General features: G+C 41.0%; 1 protein-coding gene across 1 annotated transcript in view; it reads right to left on the bottom strand.

Annotated features, from left to right (window-relative positions):
- Nucleotides 1–3133: 3133 nt before the first annotated feature.
- LOC123982455 (protein shisa-6) overlaps nt 3134–24146 on the bottom strand; it is a 65154-nt gene continuing 44141 nt past the window's right edge. Inside the window, exons 6-10 of the mRNA XM_046067975.1 lie at nt 14136–14198; nt 12928–12948; nt 7764–7916; nt 5437–5540; nt 3134–5207 (exon numbers count right to left, since the gene is read on the bottom strand). Coding sequence (XP_045923931.1) covers nt 4359–5207; nt 5437–5540; nt 7764–7916; nt 12928–12948; nt 14136–14198 — 1190 coding nt within the window. The 3' untranslated portion in view covers nt 3134–4358. The remainder of the gene's footprint in view (nt 5208–5436; nt 5541–7763; nt 7917–12927; nt 12949–14135; nt 14199–24146) is intronic.

Below are 24146 nucleotides of genomic sequence, written 5' to 3'. Positions count from 1 at the left end.
CAGCTGTTAGCTGTAAACACTAGCAGGACTAAAGTTACGGTGTGTTCAAACTATAACTTAGCACAACATCACTGCGCTGTAATAACGTTATGCTTTATTAAATGTCACAAAATTATCAAAATAGATATTAGATATATGTCAGTCCAGTGACTGTTACCTGACAACAGACTTGCCTCTCATTCCCTGGTGCTGGGAGTAAGTCAGCCTGCTGAGTGAAGACAGACTCTGAGGAGGATCCATGTGAGCGCTGAACGATTAGTTCATTCCTGCTGCACAGTAGCCGAGGTGTCAAACCCAGAGACCCACAGTTATGAGTCCTGAACTAATCAATTCTGTTTCCTGTGCTGACCATGCAGCTGCTGTGTAAGGAGTGAACCTAAGAGTCCAAGACTATTCACGCATGCGTGAAAATGAATGAATTACTCAGTGAGACAAACCGTTCCTCCTGAGTCACATACAAGATTAGGTCAAATGAACGAATCGTTCTTTGAATGACACAACACTAATGGTCTATTCCGTAGTTACAGAAGATTTGGCGAAAGAATAAATAAATACAGACAAAGCATCAGACCAATTTTTTTTGCATGCACCAATAACGAGCTGGGACTGTTACTAAATATAACACAAGATTGTGGCGGCGGAAAACAGACTGGGAGTTGTCGCAAAGGAAACTGCAACATGCACAGTCCAAGTGTAGGCAGATAAGTGTTATTTGCATGGTACATAATATTTTAATAAAAATACGATATCAAAAACCCGGTCAGTCGCATCGTGTTTCTGATTTGCAAGACCCAATCAGAGAGCCGAGCGTGAGCGGCTGCATCATTGTTTCTAAAGTCCTCCGTTTTGGCCTGTCTTCACTAAAACGCCCTCCGCAGTTTTGAAACGCAAAACGGGTATCAACAGCGTTTCCAAACTTCTCCATTTTAGGTCTTCGTTTTAGTCGTTTTAGTCTGGAAACGTAGCAAAAGGTCTCCGTTTTAATTCGAAAACGCAGTAGTGTGGATGGGGCCCCAGAAGACATCAATCTGCAAGCTATGTGGAAAATCGGTTGCCGTTAAAAACCACAAACTAACCACTGCCATTTTTGAGGGATGGAAAATATCGTCTAATTATAGTTATTGACAAAATCCAAAACAATAACATATCATTATTTGTCAATATCGCACCACCCTACTCCTTTTTACACACAAACTAGAGCTTTATATGGAAGATTTCTGGACTGCCCCTTTAACTAGGGTGCATCAAGGAGCATGCCAAGTAAGCATGTTCTGATACGCTTGTCTGAAGAGGTCTAGATGAAATCAAAGAAACATCTGATTCAAACTACTTCTGGACAACGTAGAGTGCCGTTTGTACAATGCAACAAAATGTTTTAAGTAGCAGGTGATCAAATGACAGTAAACTATTTACTATATTTTAATATTTCCCTTTTAATATTATATAAGGCATATATATTACTAAGGCTTAAAGTTCTGCAGCAAATAGAACATAATTCATAACTGGGCCTTACTAGTCAGCTGGTAGCCAACCAGCTGGTGAAGCTACATGAAGCAGCTGACACCAGTCAGCGAAAGCAAGCTCTACTTCAGAGTTCTGCTTGAAGTAATCCTGTACTTCATTTCATTGTGTAGCAGGTCACAAATACATTACTGAAATATCATCAATTGTTTCTTGAGCATCACACTAATTTCAACCAAACCAGGCAAATTTAGCTGGGTTTTAACCAAGCCTTGACCAGGGGTGCAACAAATAATCAATGTAGATGACAATAATTGATTATTAAGTTTGTTACCAACAAATTTAATTATAAATTCGTTGATGACGTCATTGGGCCGTTGCGACATCCTCAGCTTAATGGAGTGAAGTGATGTGAACGGTAAAGGTAATAAAACTTTAGAAAACATCAGCAATTAATTAAGCGATTATTAACACCTTCACAACCTTAAACCTCTAAAGTGTGGGAGCGTTTGACTCTTCACTCGGCCAAAAAGGTTGTGAACTGCAGCATTTGCAAAGCTGACCTTCCCTGGCCTGGGAGCGTGTCAGGTGCTGGAGCATCTGAAGAGGAGGCGCGTAATGTTGGCAAGCTAGCTTAACCTTAAAGCCATGTTACTTCACGTTATGAGCTGTAACGCTTTCTACACATTTTCCGATTGTCAATGAATTGTTAATGGCGTTGAGAGTAGCAAATAATTATGATACACAACGGTCTCATTCACATTGCAGATGTGTCCGCTTTACAATCATAAACGATGCATCGCTCATGGCACGATTCCAGCTGGAATGAACAACACTGGACCATTTCATACTTCCTAAAAAAAAATTATGTAGAAAAAATAACAGCTTCTCCTGTCTATGCATAATCCACCCCAGACTCCCTTAAAAAAAAGGTTTTGTGAGTTGTTGAGTTAGGGGAAACTATATACACTTTGTGAAATGTTGTCCACTACAAAAGTCATTTTTGGTCCCCTCTTGTAAATTTGGGAAATGTAATGCATTAAATTATTCTTTTCTTTGTATAAATATACTCATTTTGTCCCAGTGTGTTGCAGTACCGCCGTGTAAACTGCTCCGTCAGATCAGCTGTTCAGACCAGTCCTCACACAGCTCTGCACACACACTGTTATTTCTGACTATATACCTGTTTGGTCCATGAAAGGACTTGATTTCAGTGGAACTTTTTGTTGCTGCAGCACAAACGTTCATTAAAAGATGTATTTTTTTGAAAGCAGTATTCATTTGATTGTATTGACTTTTAATTAGCACATGCCTAAAAACAACCTCAAGGTTCATTTAAAAGCTGATAGATACAGTAAATAAGAAGCATTGTGTAATTTTGTGATTCATAATCTGAATAGTCGATTGTTTGTTTCAATAATCCATAGAATAATTGACTATCAAAATTGTCACTTTTTACCTGCTAATTATCAAATGAGTGGTTCCTAGAAATCTACTGACACGCACCAACTTGTCTCCTACAAAGAACGTTTTCTGATAACAATGATTACAGTGTTTCCCTTACCTTAATCAAGCAGTTTTTGATGCCTACTCATATGTGTTGTTTTGCAAACCATAGAGAATGACTTAATTTTTTTGAAACAAACACACAAACATCTCTCAAGGAACAATATTGACTGTTTAGAAAAATATGGATGGTTTATTTGACCCTACTGTAACAAGCATTATAATCCATTTCCATGATGTTCAGCTCCTCCGATGTCAATGGAACACAGTCTACATCCAAATATGAACAGTGATATATCTGTTATCAACAACACATTCATTCACTTCTCGTCCTAGAAACAGTTTTGCAAAGACACACACAGTATAGTATTAATTTATCCTGTCAAATACTTGGTTAAGTGGGTTTCTATTCTGAACTCACGAAACAGTGATGATTTATAGTTGTTTTTTAAGAATCTATTGAAAACAGACAGTCTAATACAAAGTCCATCCAGTACAGACTTGTCCATTATACTGCTTCTAGAATAGCGTATTTACAATTGTCTACCGGAAGCAAAAAAACCTGCCATTGCTTTAAGAACAAAACAAGCTAGCCATCACTATTCAAACTCAAAAACAAAATCAAAAACAGAACAGATATTTTTTTTAATTGATTGTGCTTTGTAACCCACAAAACCGCTTTGTTTTTTAGAAATGGAACATCTGTCAGAGGCACCAAATGTAAGTGCTAATAACATCCATTTCAGTTTCTCTCATTGAGATTCTCTAGAGCTATGAGTAGGACAGGGCGTACAAATGGTTGTTTTATTCATTTATTTATATATTTATAAAGTTATTACAGGCTCATCCTAGTTCATCATCTGTGGTGGTGTTTGTGTTGCGTGACAGAAGTCACAGAGGAATTGGTCTATGTGTTTAACCATGCAAAGCCCTTTAAGATTTGCCAGAAAAGGTCACAGAATAGAATTGTTGGACAAAGGGGGCCGATAAAGGCTTGAACAGACACAGTCAGTGTTTTCTCACTAAAACATACACAGAATGAGGCCGCAGCCTGTGGATGAATAGGGTAATCAAGACAGTGGAAATAATAGAGTAGGCAAGTTAGCTGGATAATATCACAACTCCCCCATCCACGACCCTCTCTGGCTTCAGATCTCGCTGGGACCGTGTATGCAGTGTACAGTGTAGCTCATTTTTCCGGTCTCTCACAGTAAGCTAGTGGATGTTCTTGGTCCAGGAATCTCTGACTTTGCAACCTCAGTCAAAGAGAGTGAAATAGCCACCATCCTACTCTAACAGAAGGCCGGTGTACCCACATATGTCAATCAACCCCACCCCCCTGGCACACAACAGTGCTTCCTCCTGTGCAGTTTAGGTAGTCCTGGCTGCCGCTACACAGTCACCTCAGTCTTGCTGCCTGTGCGGTAGTGCTGTGGCTGTTGTTGTTGCTGCTGGTGGTGCTGTGGGATGTAGTGGAGCTGTTCCACAGTATGAGTCCGTCTGGAGGCAAACGCCTGCCTCTTAGATGTTGTCTGGTTCATGCCTAAAGTGTTGGAGTGCCCGGAGCCTGCCGCTCCCGGTGCTCCGCCACCGCCATTGTTAGAGGCACTGGGATGGGAGTGCATTTTGGTCATCTTATAGCGATCCATAAGAGGCGTGGTTGGTATGAACACGTCTGTGTGCGAGATGGCACGCGACATTGACATATCGCTGCCACGAAACCCGCCGGAGATGCTGCTGACCATGCCGCGCTTCAGCGACATCATCAGCTTGTCCGGCGAGAGCAGAGGATCCTGGGATAGTAGGCGGTCTTGTGAATATAGGCGATCTTGGGAATACAGGCGGTCTTGAGAGTAGTGGCGGTCTTTTGAGTAGAGGTGTTCCTGCGACAAGAGTCTGTCCTTGGAGTAGATACGGTCCTTCGAGTACAGACGATCTTGGGAGGTGTGGCGGTCCTGTGGGAGAAGGCGCTCCTGGGATCGAAGACGTTCGGCGGACAGGAGCTGTTCGTCGGAGAGGATTCTGCCTCCGTATGGGGACATACCATTAGAAGATGTGCTGTATTCCTGCTGCGGGGCCCTCTGCGGGGACAGGACACGGTCCTGGGACATGGCCCTCTGGACACGACGGGGCCTCTGCCTTTGCTGAGACTGCTGCTGTGAGGACTGCGACTGGGGAGGGGCCTGGGAGATGGAGGACTGCGGGGGCTGGCTCTGGAGCTGCTGCTGCGGTTCCCGGTGCTGTTGAGCAAAAGATGAATGAGGTGAGTTTATTCACAAGCTGAGGGGTAAAAGGCTCAGCCACCCACCACTGCAGAAAGAAGCGAAACACCAGCTATAGCTTCAAACAAATTCAAATCTGGAGACTCAGAGATAGCACAATTGCTTTGCCTCATCGATGCATAAAAAAGCAAAGAACATGACCTTGTTTAGACGCCTGCACACTTAAACCAAGCACTTGTGTACCCACCTGGTCTTGACTGATTTTGAGAACATGCAAGGGAAGAGTGCCTCTTGCTGCCAGGTCGGGCAGGTGGCGCTTACGAGTGTAGTAGTCTTCGACTTCTTTATCTGCTGCAGAAGAGATGGGAATAAAAAAAGAAGAAGCAAGAGGTGAAGAGGAGATACAGGAAGTTAAAGCGAGAGAAAACAGGGGTGGGTGTTAGAATGCAAGGGGAGAAATCGGATAAAGTGGGATTGGAGAACATTGCACACAATGGAGAGAAGTGTTGGCGGACCCGTCTGTGTTTCACCTTTCCAAGCTCATGGAGGGGAATAGAAAATAGAGAGAGACAGAGGAATCAGAATGTATTACATGCTAGGCACATTCATCTACACACCCAGGCTTCATCTGGGATTCTACAGAGCTCTGGCTGTGGGGGCAAACTTTTCAAAGGTCACGTGAATGTCTATAAACAAACATTGTCATATCATACAGGCGTGTAGGGAAGCACGCAGGCACCTCATATATACATGCTGGAAAGCTAATACAATTATTACACAATCACTTCACGTTGAGAGGTGTTTTAATGTCCTTGTGGATGTTCGATCCTTATTCAAGTGTACAAACTGCAACATGCATTTAGAAACAGATCAAAAAGAGAGTAATACATTACCAGAGACAGTAGAGTGTAGGAGTGATTGCAGCATCACCGTCATGCCACACAACACAAACCCATGCATAAAGACTTTGAGTACATGACCACACACATAGTGACGCACATTTACAAAAACTTTCAGTGACAAAATGCAGCGTAAATCATTCTAAAACAGAAACTTTTTTAAGTCCATTGTTAACAAAGAAGCTAATTCTTCATTCCTTCTGAGCCCCTGCATGAATGTTTAACTACTAAGTCAAAAATGAACACTAATGTCATTTATATGGTGGAATCAATTATGGAGAGCAGACCTCTCCACCTTATGGAGAATTCCTAGACGACTTGGAGCATAAGACTGTCTCCTTCAATAATGGGTGCAGGAGTGTTCACACCACCTGTCAAGATTACACTCAGCCAAAATCCTCTTTAGCCTCGAGCCACGGGTGCTCGCTGCAAATCGATTCATTATGAGAGATAATAAAAGCAAGATGCTCCTTTCTCAAGCATAATATCCTTCAAGATCTTGGCAGGGCATTGCAAACTCATCAACCATATTACCATAGAGTGAATGAATAACTCGTGATGTATATACTGTCCTGTGCTGCAATGGGCTAAATGCTTTTCTTCAGTTTGATACCAATTTGCATTAATAAGCAGTTGCATTCTTCTCTTTTATTATCCCGACAATGAAAACGCTGCTCTATCTTCCTTCCAGCACAATCCAACATGATCTATCAGTGTGCAGACACCAGTTGAGCAACAAACAAAAAAAGCAAACTGCAGAGCCTTTTGGCTATTTGCTGCGACAAATAATTTGCTTTGGAAGCAGAATGAAAGTTGGGAAGACTGAAGGACACTGCCTAAGGATATTTTTCCATTTTAAGACTGTGTCTCTTTTGTGAGCTACTATCTTTGACTAATAGAATTAATTTGTTTTTGTTTTACCGCTTATCAAAAACTATTATGTAAATTCTCAAAAGCATTCTTCAAGCAAGAGGAGGGTAATGTTTTTTTGTTTTTGTTTACCAGTAAATAGCAATGCATCCAGCAAACCCGAATTGCCATTTAGTTTAAATTGGTGCCTGGCAGCTACGAATGGGAGCCAGTGTGGAGTCAGCCCTGACGGGAGGAGTTGTAGATCGCCATTCTTCACTTTGACTGCAAGCCAGCAGTGAAGTGGGGCAGTCATGATGAAATTACACAAGCTTTAAGGAATATTTGCGTTCCACTCGGAGAATATCATGAGATGAGAACTCATTACGCAGCAGAAATCCAGCGTAGCACCACTAAATCAATACCGGGGCCGGGCCAGGCTCAAGACGCCGCTTAATGTACTTATGCGCTCCAAGAGAAATAGTGGCTGTAGCCTTTAAGTGGAGAAGATGGAAGCATGGAATTTCAATGACTAATAGTTTCTTGAGATGACTAGGCTGATTTCACGAAGGATCAGAACTGAGAAATGGGTATTTTCTGATCCTGATTCAAGGCCCTCTATATCCACCGAAAGTGTTCACTCAATGGGGAGCTGCAAAAATCTGTTTGATGTCCTTATTAGAGCAAGCAAATCATTTTCACAGCTGAAACACTTCGGAGCCACTCAGTAAGTCCCAGTCAGGATTCGGGAAAGCAGTATTTTTATCATGCAGGGCATCAGGGCAGGGAGCCTACTCTTGCTTTAGTGCAGTGAACTTGGACCTACTGAGTTTCTTCAGGGAGGAGAATCGGTTGAGGTCGGCTTTGACGGCCACCTCATAGGAGGGCGGCAGGTGTGACAGGCTCTGGAAGGAGCGCGAGAAAGACAGGTCGTAGGGCTCCGTCTGCGAGGTCAGGATGCCGCTTATCCGATTGTTTTCTGGAGACACATACATACATACATATACAGACACAGAAGAGGGAAGAGAAAAAAAAAATGGGCAGGCTGGCTTCTCCTATCCCCTCCCCCCAAAAAGCTAGCCAGGATCAGACCATCACGGAAGACCACCTGCTGAGGGAAGACTGAGCTTGGTGGACAGGCTGGAGTTTTAGTTTTACAAATATGTCCTGGTGGCAGAGGTGCTCTGAGCTTTATTATTCTCACTGGTATAAAGTACAGAAGCACAGTTTTTATTGTGCGAGTAAATTTGGGGTACAATTTTAAAAAATATTGATACCTCAATTTATTCAGAGCTCTGTCAGGAGACATAATTTGTGAAGTGAGAGGTGTAAATAAGTCATTTTTTCAGACAAGTTAAAGGCTTGATTTTGGTATCAGTCAGTCAGTTAGGATTATGATTCAATAGCATCTTACTTTATCAGTCTTCATTTTTTAACGAGTTACTTTAAATACTGTATGTTCCATTTCATCACTAGTAAGCTGATACGTTATTTGGAGGAGCTGATTCCTGAAATTCATCTGACACTATCAGTTAGATTGTTTCACTGGAGTAAACTCACCACTTTGTTCATCATGTTGAAGTACAAAAACATACAGTCTACTAGCAATCAGGGAGCGATGTTAGAGAGTGGTGCTTCATTTTCTGAACAATAGTCTTTTGGTCTTTTGAGGAATTGGCTACTTTCATCATTAATGTTAATTAGCTACAGCAGATCACTTTTTATTTAAAATTTTAATATTCTGTTCAAATCGAAATATCTCATTGTATGAGTGCAACAGTCCAAGCTTTGTACTCCAGCTGTAAGCATTATGAAAATGCACTGTCCCTCTGATTTGTTACATACAATAAACTAGGCTATTTCTGTTCTTTTTGCTAAGGCAAAATGGAGACTGCTAGCAAGCCAAGCGGCTGAATGGATAATCATGACAACCTGAGAGTGAATGCGAGGCAGCATTTTGGATTTAGCACCATGCTGTATATGGAACTATTCTGGATTAAGGTACAGTGGTTTTTTAAGACACAACTGCCTTACAGTAATATTAGCTTGTCAGTCAAGTGAGGCAGCAGAAGAACCAAGAAACAAACAGAGCGTTAATTCGGCAAATAGGTTATAGGAAATTCAAAAGTGGCTGTCAGTGCTGGCTAAAATAAAAAGCCTGCTACCTGAATGCTTTGTACTCTGTGTTTTGTTAATAAATCAGAAGGAGGAGAACTAAAGACTCAATTAGAGATTTTTTAGCCTGGAACTGTATGCAAAATGGAATTAGCTATCAGGATCCAACCCTAGAGTCAAATTCTTCAATTTGACTGTTTTTAGGCCAAAAATTAAATTAAAAAGGGACTTAGTATGTCCCCACCAGAATTACATCCTGGCATTGTGGAAAGGGCTTTGAAACTGCATTTAGACACATAATCCAGAAAGATAAAAAATTTACAGAAAATGTAATTCATCAGTAAAGTGATATATATAATATATAACCTGTGAAAAGCTAATATTAACAAACTTGTTTGCTAGTATCTCTCTCTCTCTCTCTCTCTCTCTCTCTCTCTCTCTCTCTCTCTCTCTCTCTCTATATATATATATATATATATATATATATATTTGGCACTTAGGGAATTTGGACTCATGACCTCAGTATTTCTAAAAACCCTTGGCTGGTTGTTGCCGTCATATACAGTCTAAGGCTTGTATCACAAGCTCTAGGTCTCTTAGTCTCCTTGCTCTTGCCTTTGAAGTTTAACATCACTTATTCAAGAAAACAGTTTCTTTGCCTTGGCTTTACTCAGCCAATGAGCTGAGTGCGTCAGCCTTTGAGAAACAGTTGCATATCTAAAACTCCAACTTGCTGGTGGCAGTGATGGGGGAGTACAGACGGTCACAGCAGGCACTCAGTGAGCGTGTGGTACAGGACTGACTTGACACACGACGTGGTGGTTTGAAGGGAGGAAACAGTGGTCCAAAAAAGAAAAATTAAAACGAGACAACACACCAAACAACAGATGTGTGCTGGAGAGTGACCCTGCTCGTGACAGGGCTGTGATGCGATCTGGGACGGGGCTGGGAGCAGCGCCTGGACAGGCTGTTGTTGATGTGACGTGATATGATGCCAGGAATACGCACGGGGGCGGGAAGGGGGAGGGGGACTGGACCAAAGCTCTCTTTTATTCTCGCACTCGTCTTTCTCTTTATCTCTCTTTCTCACACATACACACACAAACATCCGCAGTCTGTCCCATTCACCGCCGTCTTCCTTGCTCTGTCAATCTTATCTGTCCTACCATGCTGCCACCCACTTTCCTTCGCTCCTTAATTCTTTCTTGTCCATTCAGTATTCCCTTCTCTCTCATTTTCTTTCTCACTCCTGCTCTATCTCACTTTCCCCAGTGGGCTGTGAGTCTGTCATGCAGTGCAGAGCAGTGGGCATGGGTGCGGCTCCAGACCAGCCTCCAATGGACAGATAAAAATAGGGCTTTAGTAACTGCTGCAGGATGGAGAGAAGGCAAGTAAAGAAAAAAGAAGGAGATAAGAGAATCTAAAGGGGGGAAAAAAGGAGATTGAAATATAAGAAGGAAAGAAAAGGGTAAAATGAGGAGGGAAGACTGAGAGAGTAGGACAGAGGGGCAGCAGCAGAGCGGCAGCAGGGCCCAGTGACAGCAGGGGGTCCAGGGAGCTGCAGGGAGGGGGTTCGAAGGATGTGAACGATCTGTGAGTGGACTGGCTGCCACACTGCATCAATAAGGGAAGAATCGACTCAGACTGTGGCATGCTGTTAGCTGTCTTAATGGCAAACACATTTCAGTGCTTCATCACGATGGACAGTACAACCACACAGACCTGACTCAAATAGTGTTAGCAAATCTTAGGGTGTGTTTTTAAAGGATAAGTCTGGTGATATTCTTTCTTTCTTTTTCTTATTGCCAACAATTCCATTAAAAAGACAAAAAACAACAATTAACTGATCCTACTGAGTGTTGCCCCTCTAGTGAAAGCCTGGTACTTGGTGACATCTTCCTATATTAAGATGAACATGGGCACTATAGTTTCTTTCAAGTCATTCTCACATCCTGTCCTAATCCTGACTGAATTGACATTTTGGAGTTTAGTTTGGTTTGTATTGACATATCTATAGCAATTGGCATTATGCAGTTCCCGTTTTTCTTGACAAGAAATATGTCCATTTGAGAGTTTTTTTATTCTTTTGGTTGATAACATGTAGAGCTGCATATACACTGAACAAAATTATATACGAAACACTTGTTTTTGCCCCCATTCATCATGAGCTCAACTCAAAGATCTAAGACTTTCTCTATGTACACAAAAGGCCTATTTCTCTCAAAAATTGTTCCCAGATCTGTCAAAATCAGTGTTAGTGAGCACTTCTCTTTTGCCGAGATAATCCATCCACCTCACAGGTGTGGCATATCAAGATGCTGATCAGACAGCATGGTTATTGCACAGGTGTGCCTTAGGCTGGCCACAATAAAAGGCCACTCGAAAATGTGCAGTTTCACTGCATTGGGAGGGTCCGGGGGGGTCTGGAAACCAGTCAGTATCTGGTGTGAACACCATTTGCCTCACGCAGTGCAACACATCTCCTTTGCATAGAGTTGATCAGGTTGTTGATTGTGGCCTGTGGAATTTTGGTCCACTACTTTTCAATGGCTGTGCGAAGTTGCAATAAGGTCGAGACCCTGATGAGGACGAGGAGCATGCAGATGAGCATCCCTTAGATGGTTCCTGACAGTTTGTGTAGAAATTCTTTGGTTATGCAAACCGACTGTTGCAGCAGCTGTCTGGGTGGCTGGTCTCAGACGATCTTGGAGGTGAAGATGCTCTATGTGGAGGTCCTGGGCTGGTATGGTTACACGTGGTCTGCGGTTGTGAGGCCGGTTAATGTACTGCCAAATTCTCTGAAACGCCTTTGGAGATGGCTTATGGTAGAAAAATGAACATTCAATTCATGGACAACAGCTCTGGTGGACATTCCTGCAGTCAGCATGCCAATTGCACGCTCCCTCAAAACTTGCGACATCTGTGGCGTTGTGCTGTGTGATGGAACTGCACATTTTCGAGTGGCCTTTTATTGTGGCCAGCCTAAGGCACACCTGTGTAACACCCATGCTGTCTGATCAGCATCTTGATATGCCACACCTGTGAGGTGGATGTATTATCTCGGCAAAGGAGAAGTGCTAACCAACACAGATTTTGACAGATTTGTGAACAATATCTGAGAGAAATAGACCTTTTGTGTAGATACAGAAAGTCTTAGATCTTTGAGTTCAGCTCATGATGAATGGGGACAAAAACGTGTTTTTTAATTTTGTTTAGTATATTTCATCTATGCTTGTTGCCATTTTTGTGTCACTATTTTTCAGGCTGGAACCAGGCTAATTGATACAGTCATGGTGTCATTAATACTCACTAGAGCATAAAATTTGAATTAATCCATGGCTAAAAGTAGCCCCCCAAAAATGCACATTTCCTCCTGAGTGAGTAGTGTTTGCTAAAAATTAGTGTTCATCTGTTTTAGGAAATTACTGAGCTTTAAAAAAAACTGTATTTGTATTTGTAACCTCTTTTCAAAGATTAACCTCTATAGTAGGAACCACTGGGGAATGTAGTGAGAAACGGCCTAACACATGGTTGGTTTTGGTCTTTTTGTTGATTTGCTGACAACAGTAAAAATAAGAAATATATAGAATAACACAAATTACACTTTATCACAACAGCTTCATTAACAATCACTGACTTTCATATACTAAGATTCTGGGACATTTCTGACCCACATGACAATTTTCTTTTTAAGGCAGGTTCAAACAAACATCAAGATTTCTAGTTAAATCAGGTCTGAAAACACACCAATTTAAGTGGAAGACTGGACAACACAAACACAGGGGTTGGTTTGTGGTGTATGTGTACACAAATATGTGCTGGAATGTAATGAGTGACATTGTACACCAAATTAAACATATGAATGTATGACTTACCACGTCTCAATGATCGGTGAGCTACCAAACCCAAGTGAAAAACAAATATTTCAGAAACACGTCGATGGTGAGAAAGACAGAGCCTACAAAGGCCTACTCCATATTCAGCATGACTAGTACAGAAAATCCCCTCCTCAAAAAAATATTCGAATAAAATCAACTTTCACTTCCTGAGGCATGTGTTGAACATGTGTGTGTGTGTGTGTGATTGTGCATTTTCTGCTTGTGATTTGCAGCTGTATCTCCTGGTTGTTTCAGTGATGGGCAGCTATGAGGGTCATGGCAGTGGGTTTTATCTAGAAAATACACTGCGAGATGAAATTTGAAGCCTTTCTGGGGGCCTGTGATCAAAGTCTCTGTGTTAGTTAGCTGTGTTGTTGAAATGGAATTTTCATGTTCTCCATAGATCTCCAAGGCATTACAGTCTGCTTATCACTGTGTGTGTGTGTGTGTGTGTGTGTGGGAGAGAGAGAGAGAGAAATGGTCAATTTTGTCCATAAAGAAGGGGCAATCTCAAAGTCTTTTTTTATATTTGTGGCTGAAACAAACAGAATATTAATCAAATGGAAAGATCAGAGTGATTGAATAAATACAGAAGGCACAGAATATTCAGCTTATGGCCTCCTTTCTTTCTTTTTATCTCTGCTGTCTTTCCTCTCTCCAGCCTCCACTTGGCGTCATTATGCAACCGCTACTCATAATCTGCCAGTCTGCGACCCTGGGACAGCCTCGGCTGGCAGGAAGTTTTCGAACAAACTGCTGCACGAAATCCGTAATAAAAACTGATTCATGGTGATGTTAAAGGTGATAACTTTTGCTCCTGGTATAACAGCAGGGAACGTCGCACGTTTCACATGCTCTGTCAACCAGAGGGCGGAATGACCTCGACAGAACATTAAGTCGATCCTCCGCCAATTGTATTCCCTTTAAAAAGGAGAGGGACAGCGATAGTGGCCTGATACCGCTCACAGAATATTGTTCATGACTATGGGATGTGACACTTCTATGATTCAATCTTCACCAAAAAAAAGCCAAATTTTCAATAACAGAATGGATTCGTGGTGGGGCAAATTGAAAAGAGGACCATGTCAATGGGGCCGTGTCAAGCACTATATTCAAGTTAATGCCGAGGTTTAAGCTTCATCTCAAACACTGAACTGAGCTGTGAATTCACTTGAATATTCCCCTCTCCCGCTAGTTTGTCTTACCATTCTTAGGTGTGCGTGTAGGGCTACCTAGAGCCACATGGTTATAGTTGTGCTGATGGGTACCTGCAATGACAAAAGCAATGAAAGACCTGTTCAGTGTCCATGAGGAATGCTCTGTATCAGCTCCAAAAAAGACTGGCAGCAGTGTGACAGAGACAATTAAAGAGATAATTCACTATAATGCTGTTAGAGTTGTCTTTTAGTGACATTTTGAAATGTGCTTTTTATAATTAATTCACAAAATTCAGATTTATGTAGAGAATGTGTGCATTTTAAATGAAATTTTATAATGTATACAAGTCACGATGGCACATCACCATTCTACAATTGCTGGCAAACTTATTTAGTGGGTGAAATATCCCTTTAATTTCCTCAAATTATGAGAATGGACAAAAAGAGATGAGAGAGATTGTGGGATGAGTGAAACTACAGTCGGTGGAGTCTGCTGTAACCTCATGGGTTTCCCTGTAAAACATATTTACATCAAACAAACTCCAGACAGTCAAAGGCTACAGTAGAACAGTTTTTTTCTTTTTCCATATCTTCAATGTTCCTCAACATAGAAACACGGAAGATTCTCCCACATAATGCTCTAGGTTTAAGTTATGATGCCAAAACAACCAAACACAAGAACAGATGTTTTCTGTAATTGCTTCTCTTTTATATACTTATAAAAAAGAAGCAATTACATTAAGTTATAATTATTACTTATATAACTAATTCAAGTCAAATTCCTTGTAAGTGTACACATACTTGGCCAAAGGAGCGCATTCTGATTCCAATGACCATCCGTCAGAAGTATTTCAATTTCATTTCTGAGAAATCATGTCTTTTTGGCAGATGGGTCTAAATACTAAAATACCCACGAGCCTCTGCCATCATTACTATGAAGATGAAGCCAGAAGCTAGTCAAAAGATACAGACCACTCCATACTTAGGTCCCTTGATGACAACTGAACCGACTGAGCAGACTCCATTAGCTGATGAAGACAGTGAGATGGCTTTGAATGCTCAGGAAATAGCTGGTTGACCTTGAGTTAAGTTTTTTTTTTTTTTGTCAAACTAAAATAAACATTACCATCTCATTTTTCAGCACCATTAAAATTGCTCAACCGTGGCATTTCGGGTGTGGTCGTCAAGTTTATGAAGTCGCCGAGACACCCTCAATAAATTGTCATAATGTAACTCACATTCATTGTGTTATGTATAAAAGCATGCCTGTATTCAATTGTGTTTTCTTTAGCTTGAATGTGATTGGTGAACATGTTTTGTGCTAGTGTTTTGTCCATATACGTGATTTCACAAGTTGCAGTCCTTTCTCAGCCATGGTCACATTCACACACACTCGTCCTCCGACTCTGGTCATTGCCCTTTTCTCTCTGGCTCTCTGTGTGCGTGAGTGTGGTCTAATCAGCAGTAACTGTCTTCTTTGTCGTCATCTGGGAAAGAACAGCCATTTTAATTTTCAACCCAGAGAGTAAACTACAGCTTCTCCCAAACATCCTACTGTGCAGGAGTTTTTGCGGCTGACATGGAATGTGATGCAGTGGTAGAGTGCTCGGCTGGGCACCGCTGTGTGGAGGTGCTTTAGTTGAAATATGGGACCTTTACTGAGCCCATTGTACTGAGAAAGTTGATGAATGACAGCTATTCTCAGCAGTGTGTAGGACCGTGTGTGTGTGTGTGTGTGTGTGTGTACGTGTGGGTTTGTATGTTTCTATGTGAGAAAGAGGCAGCGATAGATGGAGCCCCTGTCGTAGAGTGTTGCCGTCGCAACACGTTCATTTGCCGTCTGCCGCTGTGCCTGTTTAAAAATGCATTAGAGCCAACTGCTGAAACGTCCATTTACATCTGTCACCAAAGTGAAAGAGGAGAGGGAGGCCCGACGCTTTCACATCATGGGTTTCAATATTTGCTCGAGCTATGGAGATGGATGGGATGTGTCTTCTGTGTGTTCCTTCCACTGGCTTTCTCTTTTTTCATATCAATTCTTAACAGTGATTCTCACAGAAGAGATGATTCAAGGAGGGCCACTGGAACAAGGACAAATATAAATATATGTCTGTTTAGTTACTATCTGTTGTGTTAAAAGAGTAATTTAACCTGCAGCCGGGATGTAAAATCTTTTACATGCTGTTCCTGCGACCCAAAGGAGGTGCCACAGATTTAAAAAAAACACAGTGTTGAATATCATTACCATTAGAAAAAATATATATTTCTAAAAGTGCTGGAAATTTTGTTATACTACAACCCTATTCTCACAAAATTTAGTATCTTTGTGAATTTGTATTAATTGTGAAGGTCATTACTCATTTAACAACTCTGCCATGTCGGAAGATTCTACATAACCACGCAACATAACATAACATACCATAAGGAGTTTTTTTTCAACCCTGTCTCTGAAACTGTATACTAGTAGTTGGAGGAAATGTAATTGCATCTGGATTACGTTTGCTGGTGCAGTTTTTCTGAAATATGAGTTGTGACATTCCTATACTGCAGAGTCGTGTTTTGCCATACAAAGCACCAGATGGAACCATCCATCTAAACCCCATCCTGTGTCCCATACATTGTTTACTGTTGGGTGAGGCTACTAAAACATTTTGTTAATGTTAGCAACACATTGCAGCTAATAACAAAAAGCTAATTGGTTTGGTTAAATATTAAAAGTTTAAAGTTAATCTCTTGTTTCAAGTCAGCATTGACTTTTTTGACATTTACCAAAGACCAGGATCTTTCACTAAACTGACCAAAGTGCTTTGAGTTGCCTAAACAGAACCATACAAATGTTAATTATGTTATACAGACAGAAACATAATTTTGGGCAGCACCATGTTTTCTACAAAACATACAGTATTTGATATTGCGTATTAGTTCTATATAAATGCAGTTGCACAGGTTTATTTTTTCCTGATGTGCTTTGAAAACACTCACTGTGATTCAATCAAAATGTCTATCCTTCATGTCCAGCCAGTATTTACTGAAAGACAGGCAATCCTGTCCGTGTCATCAGTCCATCACCAGCCATGTACAGGTATATACCAAACCGTTCTCATCCCAGGGCATCACATATGGACGCTTTGTCAAGACCCCTTGGTGACACTTTTTAGCACCCTGGGTACCTTTTAGCGTTGTTTTTGTATGTGTAGGGCTCCACAGTCAAGTAAGTAAGAATAAATATGCAACATCTGGTTAGACTTTTTGAAAAAAACTAGTAGTTAAAATTCAAAATTTTGAAATGTTACAGTTTGATTAGGTTTGGGCACCAGAAGTACTTAGTAAGGATTAGGAAAAGATCATGGTTTGGCTTAAAATTACTACGTTAGTTACTTGACTTAAAGCACCTAAGTTAAGTAATGCTACTTAAGTAAGTTATGTAACATCACTAAATGGATCAATGTTTTTTTCACACGGGAAACGAACACCAGTCTCCTGGGTGAAAGTCCGTTTTTTGTCCCACCCAACCACCTCCTTACTCATACTTTTATGTTGTTTATAGTAGTACTTTTAGTATTGAACAATGGCGCTGAAGTGCTCCCCCAGTGTGTTGAACTCTGATGCAAAAAGGTGCCATGTGCGTTAGTACCATACGCCAAAAGACGTGACAAAGCGTACTAGCTATTTGACGCATTGGGAATGAGAATGGGCTAAATACATTAGTGATGAGTGGGTTCAGTCAATTCTGCTATACCTTGTTATGTTTAAAGGGAATCAAACACATAGAAGGTCCTACATTATGAGAATATACAAACTGTGACATGCCACTGAAAATGAAGTAGTTGATCCATTAATAATACAACATATAGCTCCCCTGAAAGCACAGAAAGACAACCTTCACAAGTAGAAAAACAATCTCACAGAACTGGCCACGCTGACCAGTGAATGCTCCCAGAGCTCATCAATAAAAAGTATTTTGTTCTTGAAAATCGGCACAGCTCGCTGTCTTTCACCAATGCTATGCAATGTTCTTTATCTCTAAGAAGTTTCGTCTCAAGCTGGTGATTTCCACTCAAAGTCTGGATTGAGGAGTCCGGAGAGATCTGAGAGGAAGCAAAAGACTGTAGCTCATTAAGAACCTGCACGGCCGTGTTCAGCGATCCCTTCTTAATCTGGAGACCAATTAACAGTATTTAAGAAGAGTCCCAGCACAACCAGCAACCCCAACCTCTCAGAGCCATGAGACTGCTTATCACCCCCTCACACCGTCGCCCTCCTCACCTCTTTGAGCTGACATTGCAAAATAACCTCCACACAATGTGTTACCATGAAGCAGCTGCAGAAAACTATTTGTCAACTATAAAGGGAGCTTACAGTGGAGGGTGAGACCCCCAGGATACACTGCTGTCCATCAGTATTCATCTCCTCAAATTGGCATATTAAAATGGATGCAAAGCCAGTGCTGCTGTCTAATCATACAGTGGGTTGATTATTTATGATTGACAAGCTCTCCAGATTGTTGGGTTAAACAAGGTCCCTATCTAAATTGCTAAATGGATGTTTCTTTGTCAGTATGTTGATGACGCAGCTGTGTGTTTGGCAGATGGTGTCAGTCAGATTTGGTGTCTGAATTAACCACATATCTATGATCAATAGGCTGCAGAGCCTGATCTTACATACTTTCTTCTGGATACAGTGGCCCTCACCTCAGTGACAAGATTACTCATATTAACCCATCTCCGGAGAATACCTCCTTGCCGAGTTTGCATAACGGCATCCAGATGGCACGCAAGTGACTCAGTAATCTGACATTTGGCATGGCATTTTGTTTCAAATCACACTTCCAAACATCTCACATCCACGTACGGCACACAGGGGAGGCAAGAGAAGGCATGCCGAGCCCACCACATAACACCTTGAACCCCATGCCAAGGTTAAATAAGCATTTACACATTAAATTGCGGTTACATGCTCAGAGGTATCTTGTAAACCATCAGCACATTGATTTCTAAGAATTCGCATTCTGTCCAACAACTGAACAACCATGTCATGTTATCCAGTCAGCTCTCTGTGGATAGAGTTTGTGTGTGTGTGTGTGTGTGTTTGGCCACAATCATATGTATTTCCATGAACAGGGAAGTAATTCTGGGATTAGTACCAGTCATCTTTGTTAGAACTAAAAAGGAGCAAATGAACCGAAACAAACAAGGTCATCGGAGTATTTGAACAACTTAGCAACCTCCAGATGTGAGCACCCAAATGTCAGACCCAAGCAGTAACCTAAAATCAATGCAATGGGCCACATACAAGCATCATGTACATGTGGCAAATTGAAGAATACAATGCAGGAAAAAGTGTGCCCTTCATGGAGCAAGGTGGGACGTAAGGATTGGGTGTCTGTATGTACGTGGATATGTAGAGAATCCAACTTTTATGCAAGATGACCACTATCTTTCTTAACCTGAACCATAGTTTATGTGCCATAACAATAATGTTTCTCTAACCTTAACCATTTTATAGTTACCAATTGATGTATATATGATGTATACTGTATGTACAGTATCTCACAAAAGTGAGTACACCCCTCACATTTTAGTAAATATTTGATTATGTCTTTTCATGGAACAACATTGAAGAAATGACACTTTACTACAATATAAAGTAGTGAGTGTACAGTTTGTATAACAGTGTAAATTTGCGGTCCCCTCAAAATAACACATCACACAGCCGTTAATGTCTAAAGCGCTGGCAACAAAAGTGAGTACACCCCTAAGTGAAAATGTGCAAACTGGGCCCAAAGTGTCAACATTCCAACAAGAACTTCGTTTTAAATACACTTTATGTTGGTGTTATCTTTAATTTATCACCAATGTGTCGTTTCTTTTTAACATGAGGCAATTCATTCCTTCACATCTTATGAATGATGTGAAAAATGATATCCTGAAGCATGTGATTACGCATATAAAAGCAGGAAACCCTTTCGTTGCTTTGAAAATGCAAACTGTAAGTAGAGATATCGTGGTGGACATAGACTTTGGTGGTTGTGGAGTGTTTCCCCCAGACTTCAAAACACACTCATAATACAGACAGACAGGCACAACTTAATGGAAACCCTAAAGGCTTTGTGTCTGTAAGTAAAGTGCTGGGGAGACAGAAATACAATGGACATGGGATAAACTGAGACAGAAAGCAGATAAGAGAAGGAAACGTATGAAAAAGGAGGATGTGGTGGGGCAGTGGGATGAAAAGAGGAGAGAAACAGCAACATGAGCCAGTGAAGCAGCCTTCCTCCCCTCCACTCTCCAACTCCACACAACCCACCCCAGTTCTATTAGAGAGCCCTCCTCAGCTCTCTGCTCCACTCTCCTCATGACATCCCTCTCTAAAACCAACAGCTCTGCCATCCCATTAGTCCTGCCAAGTGGAGCTCCTGGAGTTATAAAAGGCCCAGAGGAGGTGAAGGGGGAGGTGGTGGTGGTGGGGTTACAGAGTGCAAGTGTGCCAAAATGTGTGCGACAGGTAGGAATGCGGATGTCTCTGTCCTACTGGCTCTGTTGACAGCCCGGTGCTACAAACACCTCCCAGCCCTCCTCTCGCAGTAAAGGAAGCAGGGGAAAGGGAAGCCACTGTGGGCTTGACATTTAACAACTGACAAAGAGTGTTCACATTTAATCGCTAAATGTTAACTGCCATAATAGCCCCACTTCACTCGGTTAGTAGGGGACAAAGGTTTAGGCCCCCTGGCAGAAGTTCCCACCTCCTCATTGATTTCACTCTCAGAGCAGGAGGCTTAACTCTGACCCAATTGCAGCACTGGTGATAATGCTTATAAGTTATATTTATGGCACTTCTAGCTCTGCTAATTTTAGCTTCCACTGTTCATTCTTAACTGAATGGCTACTGTGAGTCAGAGTTTGGACGCTAAAAACATGGATTTACACTGACAAAAGTCTTAACCTATATCTTTAAGTACGTCTGATTTTCAAGTTATTTACTGTCATATGTACAACAATTACGCTGAAGCAGCCCTTGACAATTAAATTCTTAGTTTTCAGGCTCCCTACAACAATGCTCAAATAGTATGTATAAAAAGAAAACCATCCAAGACAGTAAAATAGTTCTGAAGTTAAAATGTAGGCAGGTGTACAGTAATGATAAATCAATAAACTGTAATGTAAAAAGATGCAGTGCAGTAATGTAATTAATACCTGGTTTGGTTTGATATGATTTAACCTATAGCTAGTTCAAAAAAGTTTTTGCAATGGCTGGGCGGTTAGCATGATTAGCAATAGCTGCCACACCAACAAACAGAACACCACCACAGAAACTTAAACTTAATGAACAGACATGAAACAGCATTTACATTGTAAACCTTGTACAACCTGCTTTGTCAATACTGTCTTCAACTCTTTAATTTGAAAAACAGCGCCTGGTTTGACAAGCAATATATGTAAGCGTAGTACAAAACTACCGTAGCATAGCATTGACTTGCTTTGTACCAAAGGTGTCAATACTATAAAATGAAATACTACTCAAGAGTTAATACCTGCAAACGTTAAAATCTAAATTTGAATGTGCTGTGAAACATGCTACATAGGTCCAACATCAGACCTCTGCAAGACTGAAAAGACCCAAAAGGATTTTCAAGTCATTTCCGCATTATATGTGAATTGTCCCTTCACCGGCCATCTCAGCTACTGATATCAAGAACCTCATCGCAGTTTAACTGTAAAATATCAGTTCCCCACCACCAAATCCATTAGCTCTCAGACAAGCAGATCATGTTTTTTGAAAGCTCCTAAAAGAATTGTGAGGAAGAACACTTGGCTCTTTATCACTGCTTATGTAAAACTTTCTCTCTTATTTTTGGTTATATGGAACTCTACAAAAATTGAACATCATGCATGTTTGACATATTCTTATAAAGTTGATGTGACACACGTATTAGCAAACACAGCATGGTAAACACCTGTTTACATATTCAACAAAAAGGAGTCAAGATCCTGGCAAAATTGGCAAAATAAACTGTGTGTTAATGCGTGTTTCCATCCACTATTGTTATGCGAATATTAGGAGTTATGCGCAGGTGGCGGCACTAATTCTGTAGTTGGTTGCCATTGAAGCATTGCCAAAGAAGAGGACACAATGAGATGACGTAATTAAAAGAGCATCTGTCACATCAAAGTAAAATGTTTCATCTCTCCAGTGGAGCGGAAACTTCAGTGAAGTCTCATGCTTCATGTAAGTCTGTTTCCTTTGCTTTTATCAATACACCAACTTTACGACCTCGACGTTTTTTGAATGTGCATAAAAACAGCTGGATGAAAACTCACAATGCATCATTACCATTAATTTGAAGTTGTGTTTCTAGTGATGTGATAAACATAAGTCCAATATTATCTGTGGGTTAGTCACTAAACCTTTTACATTAATCGCAAAGTTGTTTTTCTGTGTCGTGATCTGCGTCAGAAGATGCATTACATTCAGCAGTACTGCAGGAAAAGGGAAAGCAGTGAAAAAGAACTGTCAACAAGTACTGAAACCTAAAAAAAGACATTCATAGCACCAGATCACTTTAGTATATCAGTATATCTGCTGGTTTACAGCTGTGAAAATAGAGGCCCCTATATTAGAGCATAACATTTAAGAAATATAGTTCAGATTCTGGTTATATGGTTTTGTAATGCTACTATAACCATTTGTATACCTGAAGTCAAATACAGTATATTGCTAAATGGCTGTGCTTGTCTGTTAATCTACATCTCATGTGTGCTAACGAGTAATTAACACGCGTTTTGAATTGGTTGAAATTAATAGCTACACTGAAATATTCAGACATCATTATGCATTCAAAGATAACTCCATTAATAAGAGTCACCAGAGCTGCAGATTGCAACGTTCCTATGTCCTTCCGAGTGCAATAAAATCCCAGTCCAGGCTGTTTTTATCCACAAATTGCAGTAAGTATCGCTCTTTATGTCGTAACTCACAATCACCCCCAAGACATCAAAGGCCAAGTAGTTACTTGACATGTCACTGCCTCTCCAGCTTGACAAATGGGACATGATAGTCTCAGCAGGGATAGGGAAGGGCAGGAGGTCGAGATGGACTTCATATCCAGTTCATTTTGAAATGTGATAGAAAGTGAACCCAATGTGGACTATTGTGACCCTGTGTGCTAAAAGGCAATAAGAGATCCATTTTATTGAAGTAGTGCTTCATGATGTTCCTACAGAGCCCATCTGGTTCCACTCTGTTCTCTCACCACAAAGCTGAGGTGACTCACTGGGTTTAAAGGTAATAATCTTTCCTGAAAATCAAACATAGTTACAGCATGGCATTTTCATTGTAGGAATAATACTCTCTCAACAGTTGATTGACATACCAACCGACTCCATTTGCGGGCTGTTGAAAAGCAGACTTCCTTTGAGAGGAGGCGGAGGGCGAGGAAGAGGTAGAGGAGGAAGAGGAGGGTCCGTATATTAAGCAAGGATAAGCACAGATTTATCTGATGTCTTCTTAAAATAAAAGAAGTAACATCATCAAAACTGCCTTTATCCATGCCTTTATAGACCAGCCCTCCTCTCCACTGAGACGGACAGAGTCGAAGACCACGCACACCATAGAGGTTAGGACATTCATTTCAGTAAAGTGGACGACACATAGAAAAAGCTTCAGTTAAACAGTTCAAAACATACATTTCAAAGGGCAGGAATTAGAACAGAGTGAAATGGGACCGGTTGGGTTTTAAGGCACAACACAATGGGAAAAAAACAAACAATGTGGGCCAGCTGCAACAAACATCAAGAGGTACAGAACATTCTTATTTACATACAGTGTGCCCTAGTTTGGTTAGTTTTTTCATTAATTAGGCCCTCATACTCTACTCATAGAATGGACTTCTTGGTTGAAAACAAAAAATGGAGTGCAATCAAAATCTCCTCTTTACAATGTTTCTTTGGAAGCAAGCCCACATCACCAGTAATTTGAACAAAAAAAAGATATGGGGTGTAACGGCACACATATTCATCCCCTATCATCTTAATACTGTCTAATTTTCTCTGCGTTTTAGTA

The sequence above is a fragment of the Micropterus dolomieu genome, linkage group LG14 (genome assembly GCF_021292245.1).
Source record: "Micropterus dolomieu isolate WLL.071019.BEF.003 ecotype Adirondacks linkage group LG14, ASM2129224v1, whole genome shotgun sequence".
NCBI classification, from domain to species: Eukaryota; Metazoa; Chordata; class Actinopteri; order Centrarchiformes; family Centrarchidae; genus Micropterus; species Micropterus dolomieu.
This window is presented reverse-complemented; position numbering and strand designations above follow the sequence as displayed.